This window comes from Mytilus trossulus, chromosome 6 (assembly GCF_036588685.1).
Source record: "Mytilus trossulus isolate FHL-02 chromosome 6, PNRI_Mtr1.1.1.hap1, whole genome shotgun sequence".
NCBI classification, from domain to species: Eukaryota; Metazoa; Mollusca; class Bivalvia; order Mytilida; family Mytilidae; genus Mytilus; species Mytilus trossulus.
Window position 1 is genome coordinate 47,642,888 of NC_086378.1, and position 20,250 is coordinate 47,663,137.

General features: G+C 32.8%; 1 protein-coding gene across 1 annotated transcript; it reads left to right on the forward strand.

Moving 5' to 3' along the window:
• Positions 1 to 17,553: 17,553 nt before the first annotated feature.
• Positions 17,554 to 19,310, forward strand: LOC134722752 (complement C1q-like protein 2). The gene is made up of 3 exons (XM_063586377.1): positions 17,554 to 17,643; positions 17,964 to 18,038; positions 18,892 to 19,310. The coding sequence occupies exons 1-3, from the start codon at positions 17,568 to 17,570 to the stop codon at positions 19,308 to 19,310; spliced, it is 570 nt and encodes a 189-aa protein (XP_063442447.1). The 5' UTR covers positions 17,554 to 17,567.
• The last annotated feature ends 940 nt before the right edge of the window (positions 19,311 to 20,250 follow it).

Below are 20,250 nucleotides of genomic sequence, written 5' to 3' on the forward strand. Positions count from 1 at the left end.
CAAGAGTTCGAATATCCCTTTGGTATCTTTTGCCATCTTTTCTTAATAAATTTCTGGTCAGTTTCTAATATTTTGACTTATATTACATACAAGTAGTAAAAAAAAGAGAGAAAATTTAATTTATATATTTTCTCTATCATGTCTATTGTTTCCATTTTTTCGACAATGAGTCTAAAAAATTAAATATTAAAAAAAGACGATGTAGAATAATTACTGATGAGGGGACCCTTTTTGAGAGACCAAATCATACATAAATTAACAATTATAGATCCCCGTACGGCCTTCAGTGATGACGGCAAGCCCATACCGCATAGTCAGTAGTAAAATGACTAAATAAATGTAAAAAAGTTCAAACGAGAAAAACTAACTACCTAATTAATGTACTTAAAATGAACGAAAAAAAATACGTTATACGGCAACAAACTACAACCACTGCAAATAAGCTACTGACTTGAGACAGGCACATATATACATAGTTTGACACGGTTAAACATGTTAGCGACATCCTCACCCTCTCCATAACCTTGGAAAATGGTGTAATAGTACAACATGAGAATAAATTATACAAATCAGACAAAACAACTATACTCAGATGGATACAAATAGAAGTTATTTTTTATGCTTTTTTTATTCCTCAATTAATCAATATATAAACTAGTGTTATGGAAAGCTTTTTATTTTGAAACTGAGCAACGAACTTCCTTTAGTGCATTAAAAGGTAGTGTTCATAGAAATAAAAAAAAAATTGAATAAAACAATATCAGTTAAAATATGTGTAATATGTACATTTAGACATATTTGTTTAGTAACAAAATATTTACTGATGTATTTATACACTTAACAAAGCTGTAAAGATCAACGTAAACATTCGAATTATATTGTATATAAATATTTACCAGTTAAACAGTAATTACAGTGTTATCTGAAAAAGACAATAATCCAGGAACATGTTCTTAACCAAGCTAAACAATGTTGTAAAGACCATTGTCAAGGATATAATCATACGCGGTTTTGCCATATATATCCTTAATGTACAGGTTAGCTTTTCTCGTCAGTAGAAATTCGATAAAACTAACTTTTTCTAATGTATTCGTACACATGGTTTCTTGACAAACTGCTGAAAGTAGAGTTGCACCTGCAATGTTTTGACAGTTGACAGAAATTTTTCCACAAATAAAGATACTTTTTGCAAGTTTGAAATTGTCCGTTTCAATAGCAGTGAATAACATTTCCTTGTCATCTATGGTCTGCTGTTGTTTAAGACTTCTCTTTAATTTCCAGTTTTCATAACATAAAACACCTATCATAAAACACATATTGGTGGTGTGAGTTTCTCTTTTTAAATAAAGTGAGCAAAGCAACGACTTATACTTTTATATAGCCAGTAGTTAATCTACGTCATGTTGATATTAAAAATATTTGAAATGGATATAACCTTTACAAAAACTGTGATAACAATGTTATCTTCTTCGGGTCATTTCGATGCAGCTTTGACACAATTAAATATGACCGGTGACATATATCATCTTATAAGGTTATTTTGCATATTATTACTGAGTATGAACACATACGAAAAGACTGAATTAAAACTATGATACCTTTGCATCAACATTTCGTTAAAATTCATCTGACGGAAACAACCTTTAGTTAGGACTGTTTTTAACATATTAGAAAGCATGGTTAAAGTATTTACAAATTATTGTTATACACGGATCTATAAAACAATCTAACGTATATACTTGCATGTGTGAGATGATTATAAGGGTCACTAAGTATGATCAAACGCTAACTTTAAGTACCATTGAAAATTAGCAATAGAAATTTTAATAGTGACACTTGAAATCAGTTTTCTTTTACATAGTCCATAGAATTTTGTTATACATAATATGGTATTCATTATAATACAAATAAAAACAATCACTGAAAATTTACTTTCAATCAGATTTGTACAAAATACGCATTAATAAAACATTTTGTAAAACATGCAACAGTAGTATATCGCTTTGCCGAAAGCAAATCCAGGTTGAAAAAAATAAACCCGAGGGAAACACATCAACCAGAAGAGGAAATCATTGTATTGAAGTAGAATCTAAAAACAAATTAATAGGCAAAACAAAAAAAGTAAAATAACAAAATTGTAAATCAATCTCCGGGAACATTTCTGCGCAGAATGTCGACAACTGTCTGCCAATTGTCAAGAAGTCATATGTACACATCAACATATAATTTAGCTGATCTGTAAAAATAACATCTCCATGCCTTATATATCATGTACTGTATGTAGTACGCCGCTATATTAAAACAGCGTGGCAAGGTAATACATGGCCAGCGAAAGCTTCATTTTGAAGCCCAGGTGGTCGTGTGGTCTAGCGGGACGGCTACAGTGCAGGTGATTAGGTGTCACGATATCGCAGTAGCATGGGTTCGAATCCCGGCGAGGGAAGAACAAAAAATTTGCGAAAGCAAATTTACAGGTCTAACATTGTTGGGTTGATGTTTAGACGAGTTGTATATACACATACACACATATATACATATACACATATATACATATACACATATATATACATACATTCGACATGCCTTATATATCATGTACTGTAGTACGCCGCTAGATTAAAACTGACGTGGAAAGGTAACACATGGCCAGCGAAAGCTCTTTTTATGAGAGCCCAGGTGGTGGTGTGGTCTAGCGGGACGGCTGCAGTGCAAGCGATTTGGTGTCACGATATCACAGTAGCATGGGTTCGAATCCCGGCGAGGGAAGAACCAAAAATTTGCGAAAGCAAATTTCCAGATCTAACATTGTTGGGTTGATGTTTAGACGAGTTGTATATATATATATATAGAGAGAGATATTAACCTCTTAAACTTCAGCATAATAATAAATATATATCCTGTATCACATAAGTTATTTACAAATTAAATACAGTTTTTCATGAGAAAATAATTAAGATATCATTAATGCTTAGCCCTCGGCTGTTTTCTGCTCTTTAATCGGGTTGTTGTCTCTTTGTTTCACTCTCCATTTTAATTCCCAATGTTATTAGTGTTTCTATTGAATTTCAGTATTTAATAATGTTATAACGCTTCAAAAGTAAATGTATGGATGGTAATTTGAGTGTTAAAAACGTGATAATAATTTTATATTATATGAAGCATTTATGATGTCCTTTTGGCACAATTAAGGTGTTATCAGTGACATATTTGACTGAATTAAGTAATTTTGCAATTAGTTTCAGTTTCAATAAAATTGTGAGGAACACTTTGACTAAAGCATGTATAGAGATGTTATGTTTACATTCGATCTTTTTAACCATACACAATGTGCTCACACTGCAAGCAAAGTATGAATTGATATTGATTGAATTGATTTAGTGTCAGACGTCTGTTATTGAAATCATACTTGAGTTTATTAAGCGGATATCTAAGAAACATATTATAAAATACGTTATCATTGTCTTCAAGTTGTAAGCAACAAAGTGTTCCCAAAGCATTTTTACACTCTTATATTTTTATGCAAAAAAATGAAATCAAACTTAAATTAGAACTCATGTTTGAACTCTACTTGGATATTTTGATTGATATAGACCTTTTGGAATATTTCCCGAAAAGCCTGATAATATTTTATATCTCAAAACTTTAATATAAAAGAAAGATACTTCAACATTTTATGGCATTTATGAAAATTTTAGGAATTGCAAATCTGAATTACAAACACTAGTGGTTTAGCGTAATTTAACTCCTAATAAAGACATTCAAGGTTTCATAAGAAAATTGATCCGCTAACAATGAATGTAGCCGTGAACTAACGAAACATATTTTCCACATAGTTGAAGGATGTTACCGTATCTAAGCAAAAAATTAAATTTTATAATCATTTGATTTAGATTTATAAACTTTTAGAACGTTAAAACATGTTATTGTTGGTTGGTGTGGTTCATAAGCGTTTCTCGTTTCTCTTTTTTATATATAAATTACACCTCTGGTTATACTGCAATTTTACACTAGTCCTTTTCTGGCCCATCATAACTGTAAGCTGTGAGTCAAGGCTTAATGTTGAAGGCATGTATTTGAGCTATAATTGTGTTAAACATTGTGACATGGGTGGAGAGTTATCTCATTGTCACAACTGATTATAGTTCTGATATGATTATTTTGAACCATCCTTAAGCAGAACATGAACAAAATGCATTATATTTCTTTGTAATAATAACTTTGGGATAAAGTTGCTTTTTTGTCGGTATTGTTTCCATTTTTACTAACTCATATTAAAATTGTATGAACTCAAATATCATAAAGGGCAATCGTTGATACGTTAATTATTCAAATTAACATATAAATAAATGTAAAAAACGTATATTTGTTAAAGTTCGTTTTGTAAGACAAATTATACGTATATAGTTCTTCTCTTGTATTCACCGGGCAATTCTAATTTATGTCCTCAGAGATTTTACAAATTTCTCACATCTTGTATTCTTAGTTACAACTGAAATTTCAAATATATATCTAACTGTATTGTTAAGCAGTATTTACCAGTTATACGGTTACTTGTATTTTCTATGTCAACAAAGATACGATATTATGAACATGTTCTTTATAAACTTTAGCAATGTCCTCACTACCATTATCAACAATATAGTCATACGCACTTTTGCCATATATATAACCTTTATTTGCAAGCTAGCTTTCCTCTTCAGTAGAAATTCAATAAATCTAAGTTTCTCCAGTCTATTTGAACACCACGTTTCTTGACACACGACAGAGAGAACAGTTGCACCTGCAACATTTTTACAGTTGATTTGCAGTTTTCCGCCTATTATGATAATTTTTGCAAGTTTAAAATTCTGCATTTCTACGGCAGTGAACAGCATGTCCTGGTCATGTATATTCTGTTGTTGTTTAAGACTTCTCTTTGCTTTGATCTTTCTACAATACTTAACAGCAATATTTAACAACATATCTATTATGTTATAACTACGAGTATCACTTTTTGCAATATGTTTTGGAAGCGTTCTGTATTTTTATATAGCCAATAGTCGCCTACGTAACTTTAATATATATACATGTATAATGTTTTCAACATTTGCTATGAAAGTCTAGACGAAACACCTGTATGGCGTATGAAGGTGTTTGTAGTTGTTAATTATATACTTTCCATCCATATAAGACGACGTCTACGAAGAAAGAGTGACCTGTATTAATGTCCAGCAATTGTATATCAAATAAGGAGACATACCATTTCCAAACACGAATTTGGAAAAATCAAATGGGACCACTTTTAACATAATTATATTGAATTGATTTTTGTCCCAATATATGTGTTTTGAGCTTTTAAACAAGTTGATGAAAGGTAAATATTACACATCTGGAAGATGACATATCACCTTTTAAATTTTGTATTGGAAGTATTTTTTATATCATTACTTTGGATAACAATGGATAGATAAACTGTGATATGTGTGCCATGACTTCAGTATAAGAAATTAAAACCAATATCTACGCATATATTCCAAAACGTTTCAATGAATATTCAAACTTGTTTATCGAAAATAAACTGACAACGTCATGACTGAAAATGAACACGATAAACATGCAAACAATAGCACACAAAGCAGAACATAGAATGAGAAACTGAGCATTATGAACCCCACTAAAAACTGGAAGGTTCTCAGTTTCTACGTAGAGTATGCAGATCCTGCTTCCTCAATAACTTAAGCATATTGATAAGACCGTATGGCAAACTTTTACACTGATGATTATAGAGCAGCAGAGATCTAGAGACATAAGCGAAAACATTCTGCAACAAATAAATACAGACAAAACACCCACCCGATGATTAGACTGTCTCGCCTAACGACTCATAAATAGGATCTCATCATCAGGGTATTTCATCTACGGAATTGAATCTTTGTAGCAAAATTGTTTATAAAATTATTATTTGAAATTCATATTTAGTCAAAGGGTTCATAATATGTTTAGTCGAAATTAGTAAGTCTCAGTATATTGAGTTAAACTTAAAATAATAACAAGCACAAGCGTAACGTATGTTGACAGCTTAGAAGAAACATTTGATCTGTTTTGATTAATATCCCACAAATTGAAAGGTCTGTTGCAATAAACAATCTTTTTTCTTAACTAGTTTCTTGGGTATGTTTTAAAAAAAAAACTATTTTTAAATTTTAAAGCTTCACTAAACTTGGCTAAATAGGCATTACAGGTGATATCGGAATGCAATATAGTGCACTGAAATTAGTATCGTTTTTGTTAAAACGGTACGTTATATGTCGGTTTTATACAAATGAAGATCGATTCAAAGAAAAGTTAATTGATTGGATCTTTTGAAGCACTAGTACATGAGTTTTAGTCTGAAATGGCCATTTTGATCTTAGCATCATCTGAAAAGACTTTACGATAATTTGTTTTTTCAAGTCCAGTCTTTGTCTTTATGAGATGGAACACAAAGAGCATAACTGGGAACCAGTATGTAAACAAAATTAATTTTCTATGAATATTCTAAATCTCACCCCAAAAGAGGCGTGGTTTGAGAAACAGCTGTATTTACAAAGTGCAACCTATAAATAAATAAAAACTACAGAAAGTCTGAGCATAGACTAAAAAGATCTTAAGCTTGATTTACTGCAAGCGAATGTAGTGCCAATCTACAATGTGCTTGCTAATACCTACTTTTCTTTTCAAAATTTTATAACATTTAGTTTTAAGTACAATTTCTTAAAATCTTTTAAAACCCTAGTTTTTTTCAACGTTTTTAATAGACAAATGTTGGCAATGATATATGCATGAAAAATACAGAATTAATCATTTCCTGCCATATTTTCAATAGTTCATATATCTCAGATCCATGGACATGGACCTATAGCATTTATAATTTGTTTCTGTTTCTTAATTCTGTTATTTATATATACATTCAATAACAATTTATGAGTCTTTTTCAAGGGATTGTTATTTCAAAACAGAAGAGCGAACATCCGAAAACCTCAAACAGTTCATCATTGTGATTTGTTATACAGATGATTTTTTTGCGATGGAAAGGTGTCAGACAATATAACGAATAGATGGTGTTAAAGGTCGTGTCTGAAACTATAGTCAGTTAATATACCCTTTCACCAAGGCATAATCACATGTTAGATTTAACTCTGGTATTATTAATTACATGGTGTGCTAGAAACCTAATATGATGCATACGGGTCAGAAATTTAATAAAGGATGAGAGAGGAGGACGCTAGTGACACATCTGGCTTTCCTTGACTTAATATGGTATAAATGGGGTCAGTACATTCAGTATCAGGCTAGGGCGATAGAGGTTAGTGCCATATCTAACGAAATATACGGATTTCAATTAGAGCTAGAAAGATAGAGGTTAGTATCTCATCTGGAGTTTATGGTTTCCCTAACACGATATATACAGGGTAAGTAAATTATATATATTACTAGAGCGATAGAGGTAAGTAACTCATCTGGAGTTTTGTTTTTTACCTAATACTATGTATACGGGGTCAGTTAATTCCAAATGGGGCTAGAGCGAAAGAGGTTAGTGTCTCGTCTGTAATGGGTTTTTTTTAACCTAAAACAATATATAATGGTAAAAAAAATCAAAATAGGGCTAGAGCGATAGAGTTTGGTGTCGCATTTGGAGTTTTTTTAAACTGATACAATTTGTACGGGCTCAACTAATTCCATGAAGGGGTAGAGCAATTGGGGTAAATGTCACTTTTGGAGTTTTATTGTTTAGACCTAATACGGTATATACATGGGTAAGTAAATTCCAAATTGGGCTACAGCGATATAGGTTAGTGTAACATTTTGAAGTTGTTGCTTTTTTTTTTACCTCATACGATATATATGGGGTCAGTAAGTTCCATATGGGGCGAGAGAGAAAGACACCTAGTGCAACATATGGAGCTTTTAGGTCTGTATGCATCGTATTAGGTCTTTAACACACTGTTTAACTTATGTATCTTTTTGACTATCTTTATATAGTAGTAGATAGATAAAAACTATTTTCGTTGCAAAAGTGAGCAATATAAGTCACCAAAGCAATATGTTATGGTTGTTGGAGTATATTATAGTGATTAAGTCTTCAATATTAAGAGCATACTTGTACTCGTGTTGCAAAGAACCTTGGTGTCACATTTTTAATAAAACATTAAACAGAATTTAATTTTTGAGAATGAGTAAGGCATGGTCTTAAGTAAGTCTTGGACATGTTTTTCTTTTTCCTTTTAAAGTTTTTAAAAAACAAATAAACTTCATATCCAAATAAAGAAATGTGGTGTGATTGTCACGGAGGCAACTACCGCCAAATGAAGTGGATGTTAGAAGTTATAGACAAACTTACGAACATCGAAAATGAGAATATACCGTATAGTCGACTATAAAAGATCCCGACATAAAAATATAAAACAATTCAATTGAGAATTTGTTTTTTAACAATTTTATAACAAAACAATTTACGAAATACAAAAAAAGTCAGACATGAACCATCAATATCCATTAAATTTCATGCTCCTGACTTAAAACACAAGCACATACTGAATGTGGGAAGGTTAAATTTGTTCCTGGGCGCTCAACCCTTGTCTAACCATAGACAGTGTTGTAACAGCACAATATAAGAACAATTATTATAGTGAAAAACAGTGGAAAAAATCTCAACTCACTAGATCGATACAAAGAAGAAGAAAAACCAAACACAAACCAGACATGGCAGTGTATATATACATCCCTCATTGCCTAACAATAAACGAGATCCATAGGACATATCGTAGAGTACTCGAGATGGTGGCAATGTACGCTTATTTGTGCACAACATCGTGCTGTTAAAATGTTCCCACGTGATTGCTTTAAACCAATGATAATCGTATGAGTGTATATGCGCTAAGAATATATGAAATCGATGAATATCCGGATTTATCATATTGGATTTGTATCATGATTGTGTTCACAACATTGTACCGTTCGTCTCAACTCGACCGATTCCGTACCATCATCTAGAAGGAGAGTAGCGGATTCTACCGAGGATTGCCGATTGAACATTGTACCGTTCGTCTCAACTCGGCCGATTCCGTACCCCATCTAGAATGAGAGTAGCGGATTCTACCGAGGATTGCCGATTGAACATTGTACCATTCGTCTCAACTCGGCCGATTCCGTACCTTCATCTAGAAGGAGAGTAGCGGATTCTACCGAGGATTGCCGATTGAACATTGTACCATTCGTCTCAACTCGGCCGATTCCGTACCTTCATCTAGAAGGAGAGTAGCGGATTCTACCGAGGATTGCCGATTGAACATTGTACCATTCGTCTCAACTCGGCCGATTCCGTACCTTCATCTAGAAGGAGAGTAGCGGATTCTACCGAGGATTGCCGATTGAACATTGTACCGTTCGTCTCAACTTGACCGATTCCGTACCATCATCTAGAAGGAGAGTAGCGGATTCTACCGAGGATTGCCGATTGAACATTGTACCGTTCGTCTCAACTCGACCGATTCCGTACCATCATCTAGAAGGAGAGTAGCGGATTCTACCGAGGATTGCCGATTGAACATTGTACCGTTCGTCTCAACTCGGCCGATTCCGTACCTTCATCTAGAAGGAGAGTAGCGGATTCTACCGAGGATTGCCGATTGAACATTGTACCATTCGTCTCAACTCGGCCGATTCCGTACCTTCATCTAGAAGGAGAGTAGCGGATTCTACCGAGGATTGCCGATTGAACATTGTACCATTCGTCTCAACTCGGCCGATTCCGTACCTTCATCTAGAAGGAGAGTAGCGGATTCTACCGAGGATTGCCGATTGAACATTGTACAGGTTCTATTTACTGTTGTAGAAGGTCCATCTTAGTTCCGTATGCCATAGTTTGAATTAAAAATCACACTATGTATCACTGTACCAAACCCCTTTTTAAAAACTCTATGAAGCAGGCACAAATTAGTTTTTACCTGCAAAAAAATCTAAATCAATCAAACAAAAACATACATGTGTGATCAGATTTTCTTATTTTTTACAGTGCCAATTTGGGACTTCGTAGTTAGACTGTTTCGTAAAAATAGTAGTCAATAAAATTAAGAATGGAAATGGGGAATGTATCAAAGAGACAACAACCCGACCATAGAAAAAACAACAAGTATATCAAGTCTATGACTTAAGATTTTATTAAACAGTTTAGCTGTTGAACATATAATGTATATGCCTTAGTTATTTGATAGATCAGTTAGGTCTTATGACTTAAAAAGGAGTAAAGTGTATCCTTCAGCCCAGTATGCAGGAGATACTCCTGTGCTAAGATTGATTAATGGTATCTAAATTTAAGGATAAATAAAAACTACAGAAAAGTCTTAGCCTAGACTAAACAGATCTGAAGCTTGATTGACTGCAAGAGAATGTAGTGTCAATAAACAATGTGCTTGCTAATACCTACTTTTTTTCAAAATTTTATAACTTTTAGTTTGAAGAGCATTTTTTGGAAAATCTTATGAAACCCTTTTTATTTTTTTCAAAGTTTTTGATTGAAAAATTATGCCAATGATGTACGCATGCAAAATATAGAACGAATCATTTCCTGTCATATTTTCAATAGATCAGATCTAAGAACCATGTACATAGACCTTTTTCATAAAATGTTATTATTTGTTTCTGTTTTTTTTTTTTAATTCTGTTATTTATATACATTCAATTTATGACAATTTATGAGATGAGCGAACATCCGGAAATCTCAAATTAATCATCATTGTGATTTGTAATGCAGATGAGTTGATGGCAATGGATAGGTGTCAGACATATTATAACGAATATATGTTGTTAAAGGTCGTGTCTGAAACTATAGTTAGTTGATATACCCTTTTCACCGATGCATTATCACATGCTTGTTATAAATCGGACTTCATTAGTTACACAGTGTGCTAGTGACACAATATAACAGTTATCCATAAAGGATTAAAGAGGAAGACGCTAGTGTCACATCTGGATTTTATTGACCTTATACGTTATATACAAGGTCAGAAAATTCAATATCGGGCTAAGGCAAAAAAGGTAGGTGCCACATCTTGAGTTTATGGTTTACCTTATAAGATAAACGAAATATACGGGGTCAGAAAATTCCAAAAGGGCTAGAGAGATAGTGGTTAGTGTCTCATCTGGAGTTTGTGGTTTACGTAATACGATATATGAGTGGTAGGTAAATTACAAATATGTTTGAGCGAAAGAACTTAGTGTCAATTTTCGATTTATTTTTTTTAATTAATGCGTAATATACATGTAAGGGGTCAGTAAATTCATAATATGGCTAGTGCGATAGAGGTTAGTGTCTCATCGGAGTTTTTGCTTTTTACCTTATACTATGTATACGGGGGTCAGTAAATACCAAATAGAGCTAGAGAGATAGAGGTTAGTGTCTCGTCTTGAGGTTTTTTTATCTAATGCAATAGCGTTATATACGGGGTCAATAAATTCAAAATAGGACTAGAGCGATAGAGGTTGGTGTCTCATTTTCTTAACTGATACAATGTGTTCGGGGTCAGTTACATCCATAAAGGGGTAGAACGATTGGGGTAAGTGTCACAATTGGTGTTTTTTGTTTGTTTTTACCTATTACGTTATATACATGGGTCAGATAATTCCGAATAGGGCTAGAGCGATAGAGGTTATTGTCACATTTTGGAGTTGTTGTTTTTTTTAACTTATACGATATGTACAGGGGTCAATAAGTTCCATATGGGCGAGAGCAAAAGACACTAGTGCAACATATGTAGCTATATAGCTTAATGACCCCGTATGCATCGCATTAGGTCACTAGCACACTGTTTAACTAATGTATCTTTTCGACTATCCTCATATGTGAAATGTAGTCAGAAGAAGATTTATAAAAACTATTTGCAAAAATTATCAATATAAAGCCGATATATGTACAAGAGCGTTTTTTAAAAAGGCTTACACTTTTATATAATCTTAGTCACTATCCCACCTCTGTACCGTCAAAGCATATATTTTCATTACCAAGCCCGAGAGGTTAGATATGTTAGAGGTATAAGTTTACATGTCTATCAAAAACCAATGTAATTGTGAATAAAGAATACTATTTTTTTTAATTTTTGGTTTTCAATGATGGTAGTCCCGGTTTGGATTATCCCTTAAGGCGGTGCCTAACACTACAGGGTTAAAACTCTGTAAAATCAGCTAGACATTTTTTTATACGTTACGCTGTTAATGGAATATAAATCTTCTCAATGATTAAAATTAGTGTTTGTCAAACTGCTATAAAACCAGTGTATTTTTTCTGATAAAATGGTGGGCGTATTACATTTGTGCCGACTTTTAACATTTTTATTCTTTCATTTGCACCGATTTCACTTTTTCATTTAAGCCGATTTTATAATTGAACCTAATTGCATTTACAGTTTAAAACAGAAATCAACGCCACTTTGCTTGTTTGAATATTATACTAAGGAAATCGGATACGGGTTACGGAAGCTATATTGAAATGATAAGGAATTTAAAAAAAATGTCTGTTTAAACTTTAATTTAAGTGATAGACAGGTTGACGGGCAGAAAAAAAATATACACAACAATATACACAATTTAAACGTAACATAATGACTGTTGTTGCAAAAATCAAGGTTCCTGAGCTATTTTAAAAATCGAAGCGAGAGGCTTTTGATATTGCAGCATAAAATACCCAAAACGTCAAATTTGCAAATTTGGTGTTGAAAATTGGCCTACAAGTTCAAGTCAAAAACAGGTTGCCGGGATGAATTTTGAAACTCGAATGTCCAAAGAATAAGCAAGTCAAAGTCGTTGAACTCTAGGTCCCACGTTAACTTGAAATGCTCAAACTTCAAGAAGAATAAACTCACAAAACACGAAATATTCACTATTCATTGTTTTGATTTTGACCGCCTGACAACTTTAGGGAAATATCAGAGTGAAAAACAAGGACACTGTGAAGAGCAACTTATAATATCCGTGTTTTAAAGATTTTAATTATATCAAGCCAGTCCAGTTCTAACTATTATCACGTGGTACAATTCTCATTTACATATTATAAATATCAATTAGCAAAAGCACTACTTATTTCTGGCTATGGTATCTCTAATGTATGCCCTCTTCCTAGCAAATAAAGGCAACAGTAGTATACCGCTGTTCAAAACTCATAAATCCATGGACAAAAAACAAAATCGGGGTAACAAACTAAAACCGAGGGAAACGCATTAAATATAAGAGGAGAACAACGACACAACACCAAAACGCAACACACACAGAAATGGACCAAGCATCAGACAAAACACCACGAGAATGACAAAGTTAAATACAATACTAAAATGACAACACAACACTCCAGGACCACAACACAAACAAATAGGAGAACATATTAGACAAAGAAAAACATAATTAATAGATAACAAAAAGCATCAGGTTTAAAATTCAATACGCCAAAAACGCGCCTTGTCCACACAAGACTCACCAGTGAAGCTCAGATATAAAAGATCGAAAGTGAAAAAAGTACAAAGTTGTACAGCACTGAAGATCAAAAGTTGAAAAGGTTTTGCCAAATACGGCATTGTTTTATGCCCGGGATAAGAACATACTTATTATATAGAACAAAAGTGTTACAAAGTATTGATGAAAATAATTTGCGATTTCTGCCGACAAAAACATCTTTTCTTTGTGGCCGATGGTATGCAGGCTCAGAACTGGTGGAGGAAATCCAGTCTGTTTGGCTGAGCACAGAGTATACAGACAAATTATTCATTTTTTTATAAATAAGGCAGTAAGTTTTCTCGTTTGAACTGTTTTACATTGTCATAGGCTTTTTATAGCTGACTATGTATGCGGTATTGGCTTTGTTCAATGTTGAAGGCCCTATGGTTACCTATAATTATTTTATGTCTGTGTCATGTTGGTCTCTTGTAGAAAGTTGTCCCATTGGCAATTATACCACATCTTCTTTTTTATTGAGTGACATTGGTAAATGGCTATCCGAATTGACATTTATTTATAAAGGTTACTCGGGAACACGTGTATTTGTTTTCTTAAAGTACGTGTGTTCAAATAAAAACTGGTTTATGTTTAATTTGATTGGACAATCAGTAAGTTACTACCGGTTTAAGTTAAATTAATCATAATAACTTCAAGCAATATTTTTAGCGCTAAAATTATAGTACTATAGTCTAGAATTGTCATCCGATGTGCGATTAACAGTACAGTTTTTTGTTTAACAACCACCCACCCCATTTAATACTTCATATGAATGTAAATAGTATGTTATGTAGTAAATGCTAGTAGTTTATATGATACATGTATGTATTACTGTGAAGATTTGTTTCTTCAACTTATAGAAAAAAAATCTATTGTAGATTGTGTTTATATGCGACGGCAGTGGTCGATGACAGCAAATTGAACATCTCTTTGTTATTTCTAATAAAATAAGCTTTCTGTGCTGTCGGAGCGAGCTGATAACCAGATAACGGTTTTGAGTTTTACTTTATAAATGCTTTATGTTCGTTTGAAGTATTGAATAAGAACAAAATGACAATTCATATCATTTGCACAATTGATAACGCAAGAGGTAGATGATGAATGAAAAATAGCATTCACCTGTAATTTACCTGAATAAAAATCGGCGCAATTGAAAAGAAAAATCAGCGCAAATGAAGTGCAGATCGGCGCAAATGCAAAACGCCGAAAATGGTTAGATCAAAATCTTTGATTTTTTTATATTTTTGTAAAAGGGTCAAAGTAGATACTTTGTCAAAAATGTATGAAAATTAAACGAGCCAAATTTATTTAAGAAAGGTGTTTGGTACCACCTTAAGTAAATGTATTGATATATCATTGATATTCCGCACGGTGTTGGTTTTTTTCTGTCCCTTTCTGGTACCTTTGATAAATATTGGCATGTCGAAAAGTTCTATTGTATTGTACATGTGTGTTCTTCTCTATTCTGAATGTTCTTGCATTTAATTGTACTGTATTCCTGGCATGTAATGTTGTAATTTAAGTGTTATATTGAACATTGACATAAAAGCCCAAGGTTTTACTAGCCACACAATCAGGTTCAATCCACCTTTTTTTCTTAATATGTTCTGTACCAACTCAGGAAAATTGCAGTTGTTATCTTATAGTTCGTGTATCAAGTAAAAACACAAAAATACTGATCTCCGAGGAAAATTCAAAAAGGAAAATCAAAAATCAAAAGGCAAAATCAAAAGTCCAAACACATCAAACGAATGGAGAACAACTGTCATATTCCTGACTTGGTACAGGCATTTTCTAATGTAGAAAAAGGTGGATTGAACCTGGTTTTATAGCTAGCTATACCTCTCACTTGTATGACAGTCGCATCAAATTCCATTACATTGTCAACGATGTATGAACAAAACAAACATACTCAAAGAGTAAAAATGTCAAAAATAGGGGTACAACAGTCAATATTGTGTTATCATCTGAATATCACTATAAAACAACAAATGTAACGAAGAATCACAAAAAGGCATACATCAAATTTAACATACTCATTTTGCTTTTCTTTTACCACTTAATTTATGTAAATAAAGTCTACCCGTAAAGGAAAGAATGTTTTCATTACTGGTGTAAAAATGCGTGTTAGAAATTCGTACAGGTGGTCCGAGATCACAATTGTCGTCCGTTGTTCACGAATATAGTCCCTAGTGTTAACAGTGGGTTACTTGCCATTTATTTTTATACCCCTTCCAAATTTATTTCTCCATGTTTTATGCCTCAAATTGTAAGTAGGGGGGTGAAATTATACTGTTAAAAAATTTGGTTCCAGAATTTTACAGGAAAGTAGTGATTTGGTCCGGCTGAAAAAAAGGTAAAAAATTAGAACTTCGGAAGCTGTCAAAAGATTTCAAGACACCCTAAACACAAAATTGTTCATTTTTTGAGTTAGAGGTGATGAAGTTTTCTATAATTTTGATATAATTTGTCCCAAAAGTAGTACAACACACTGTAAAAATTTCATTGAGAAAGCGCAGGTGGGATTTTTTGAATTTTCATTTATGTTATAAAAGAAATGCACTACGAATTAATTGTGGTCTCGGACCTAAGGTAGACATAAACATAATTTTGTCGTTCAAAGTATGACGGCATACATACATGCATCACTATAAAAACAACAAATGTAACGAAGAAGCACAAAAAGGCATACATCAAATTTAACATACTCATTTTGCTTTTCTTATACCACTTAATTTATCTAAATAAAGTATATCCGTAAATGATAGAAGGTTTTCATTGCTGGTGTAAAATTGCGCGTTTGAAATTCGCACAGGTAGACATAAAAATAATTTTGTCGTTCAAAGTATGAAGGCATACATACATGCATAGTCACGTAAAGTTAATATAACAAACAACAGACTCAACAGTAAATGTAATAATAATAAATGAAATAATGTGTGGTTCAAGGTATAACGGGATACATACGCACAGTTTCACGTTAAATGTATAACATAAAAAACAGACTTAACAGAAAAAGTATTATTATTGAATAAAATAATTTTGTCATTCATAGTATGTCAAGATCCATAAGTAAAAGTAATTTAAGTAAATGAAATAATTTTGTCGTTCAAAGTATGAAGTTTTTATATAACCACAGAGTCAATTCAAAAGAATATCTCAAAATGCGTGTGTTGCATTGTCGTTTGTTTTTTGTTGCACTTCAGTGTTTCAGTTGTTTTGTTGTGTTCCTATTATAGTTGATGTGTATCCATCGTTTTGAGTTAGTAAGCTAACCCGGATTTGTTTTTTTTCTCAATCTGACTTTCGCACAGCGGTATACTACTGTAGGCTAGTTGAATGTACTACAGATGTTGTGACAAAGATAAAAACTGAAAACTTTTTTGAGCGCGCGATATTGAATCTTTAAAAGGGGAACAATCAGTATGTTGAATTATGATTCTTGTCTCTCAAATGTCTACGAAGAAGCACACAATCAAAATGCCAGTTTCTTATCAACCTCTGAATTTTACGTCTTTTTTTAATTACAAACAATGTCGAATAATTACATTAGATGTAAGTTTCATTATAATACGTTATTCTGATTGGCTAACATGTTATTCCGTAAACAATTGCATCAGACAATAACATTTATCATGCATGATGACACGAGGTCCCACAAAAAAGTGCACAGGTGAATTAAATAAAACTGGATAAAAATCGTCTTTTCATGATTTTAGCTAAAAAAATGTAATTATAAGTATTGAATACTTCTTTTTGAAACTTTATAGGGTTGTAAAAGCGTTGACCGTGCTTCATACAAAATGTACTTCGGTCAACGCTTTTACCACCCAATAAATTTACAAAAAGAAGCATTCAATTCTTAAATATAAACACGTTATACATTGTAGTTGCATTGATTTCCAGGAAAGGTGGTTAAAAAACGACGTAAAAGTTCACCTTACCTTGCCATACTAACTGATAATTATATTGAAACATGATATAAAGATGCAGGGAGTGATATGCAACGCGTTACTTATATAAACGTAGTAAATTTGAAACAACTCATCAGTTCAATTTCATCGTTAGAAATGTATTTCGTAGTTATCTTTCTTGTATCACTTGGAGGTATTTATTCAGAGGAGTGCAATAGTCCATCGATTATACGTAAGAAAGAATTTTCATTCATTCTTTCACTAGCTATTACTACATGTATAATTACAACTTCATAGATGAATGTTTGATCTATTTTCTGTATTATGCAAACTAAGATATTAGTTAATTACTTACCTTTATTATCATTTTTATGGTGAATAAGTACTGAGTAATATTTTATGATTCATCATGCCAAAAAAATACCTCTTAAAAATAAAAAAATACCTCTTAAAAATGAAACTGAAAATTATTTAATTCTTTATAATGGTTTTCTATCATGCGTGATGCACATCTTACATAATTATGTTGGGTGTTTTTTTTGTAACGTTTAGGGCAGACGAAAACAGAAGTCGATTTTTTATCGAAGAGGCTGACAGCACTTCAAGGAAAATTGTCATCGTGTGAAGGTTAGTATATTTTTATTATTTTTTAATTCTTGCATTTGAAAATGTCAGATCTAAAGGTATATAAATATTCAAACATTTTATTGATTATAAGCAGCTCGTAAAGATTCAGTCCTTTTTTCAACATTTATCAATCGATGTAATATTCAAAAAGAAGTTACAAACATTAGTTCTTTGAACATTTAAGATGAATGACTACATGCATGCTAAAATAACAAACATTATGCATTGTCTAATGTAAAGCAGACAGTTATACCATCGTTCACTGTAAAAAAATATAACAAAAAGTAAATGTACGAGAATCAGAAACCGGAAGAAAATCAAGACAAAATAAGTTTTAACTATAAAACTGTTCTAGCCGTAGAACTAACCAAACCTGTAAGGATTAGTATCTATTATACTCTTTTGACTTATTTATATATTTAAGACAAAAAAATAATACAACTGTTCTATGGATAGAACTTTCTTAATCAAATCTAGCCGTAAAAGTGACCAAATCAGTTCTAATCGTATAACTGGTCTAGTCGTAGACCTGTTCTTGTGGTAGAACTGTTCTAGCCGTAGAACTGACCAAAAATGTGGTCATCCATAGGTAGAACTGTCTAAAACTTTTCAAGGGTATATATGTTAGGATTAGTTCTAGGTAGACATGTCTATATCAGTTCTAGGTAGAACTGATCAAATCAGTTCTAGGTTAGAACTGTTCTAGCGAGAACTGTCTAAAAGGTGTCAGGATGGCAGTTCAACATACTGTCCTAGAACAGTTTTGAAAGAATTTGACGGATTTGATGAGAGGTAAGAAATGATCTCCACTGTAGTTGTATATTATACAAAACAGTTTCAACTCTATTTTCAGCGGAACCTCCTACTTCTGCATATACTGCCTTTACAGCTACATTGTCTACAAATGGTGCAACATTGTCAAAAGGAGAAATAGTCAAATACAGCCGAGTTATTACTAATATTGGAAATTGTTATGATTCCGCTACGGGTGTTTTTACTGTCAAAACGTCCGGTATTTACTCTGTGTCTGTTTCTATGATGACTCCCCCTGGTAAGCCATCCCATCTTATTCTAACGAAAAATGGACAGAATTTGGTATGGCTATATACAGGAGGTCCCTATGATATGGCATCTCAGACAGTAAATGTGGCACTGAAAGGAGGAGATAAGCTTTCGGTTCGACAGAATACCGGGACTCAACTTTATGGAAACCAATTTTATAATCTGTTTACTGCAGCTTTGATAAAGCCGGGAACTTTTAAGAACAATTAAATTATGAGTGAATGCTATGTAATAAACATTAAATGCATATTTTGTTTTGTTAATAATATTTCTATTTCAACGATTGAACACTTTACACACGTCTAAGTTTCGTGCATTCTGCATTATTTGTTTAATGTTGGTTAAATAACGTATAATGATAAATATTTTATGCATGTCTATGGCGAAAGTATTCTATGTACCTTATACTTGAATAATATGTGTATATGCCTTTGTTTATTCCTCACTGGCTATATGTACATAGGGGAGGGTTGAGACCTCACAAAGCATGTTTAAACCAGTCTCATTTAAGGCATGTCCAAAGTCGAGAACCTCTGGTATTTAGTACTATGTTTCTTTATTACTAGTAATTGTGGTTTCTTAACATCTTTTGGAGGTTAATATGACATCAATTTTTCTAACTTAGTCTACATTATTGCTTATGAGCTAGCTGAACTCCGCCTCCGGGTGATTAATTTTCTCTTGTTGACGTTCTAGTTATATTGGTGGCATTGAGCGAGTTTTCTTTCCAACTGATTTGTTACAAATAACTGGATGAATAAAGTAAATACTAGAAGGTGTTAGACAGAGCATCCTTACTTTTTTAGAGCAGCTGAGAATATTTCCACTTTTTAAACTCAATTTTTCGCTCACCAGTAAAATATAATTATTGTCGGAACGGCTTTAGTAACAGAAAAAGGTAATGTTCTAAGCCCTTTTATCTTGTTTCTTAGTGAGTTTAAATGCATGTAGAAGTTGACATGGTTTAAACGCAGACCGTGAAGAAGACCCCGAATTGAAATGTTTCGTATGGATTTTGTTTTTATGTTTTTTCAACGCCCTGCGTTTGTGCTATTTCGTTGCTGCCAGTTTTTATTGTTGGAGGAAGCATAGTGTCCAGAGAACATCACCGACCTTCGACAGAACTGACAATTTTTGTACCTGTCCCAAG

Bases quoted from the DNA above. Each gene is read 5' to 3' on its own strand.
- LOC134722752 (XM_063586377.1), top strand. From the start codon at position 17,568: ATGTATTTCGTAGTTATCTTTCTTGTATCACTTGGAGGTATTTATTCA. The intron at 17,644-17,963 runs GTAAGAAAGAAT...TGTAACGTTTAG, and splicing joins CAATAGTCCATCGATTATAC to GGCAGACGAAAACAGAAGTC. The intron at 18,039-18,891 runs GTTAGTATATTT...CTCTATTTTCAG, and splicing joins AAAATTGTCATCGTGTGAAG to CGGAACCTCCTACTTCTGCA.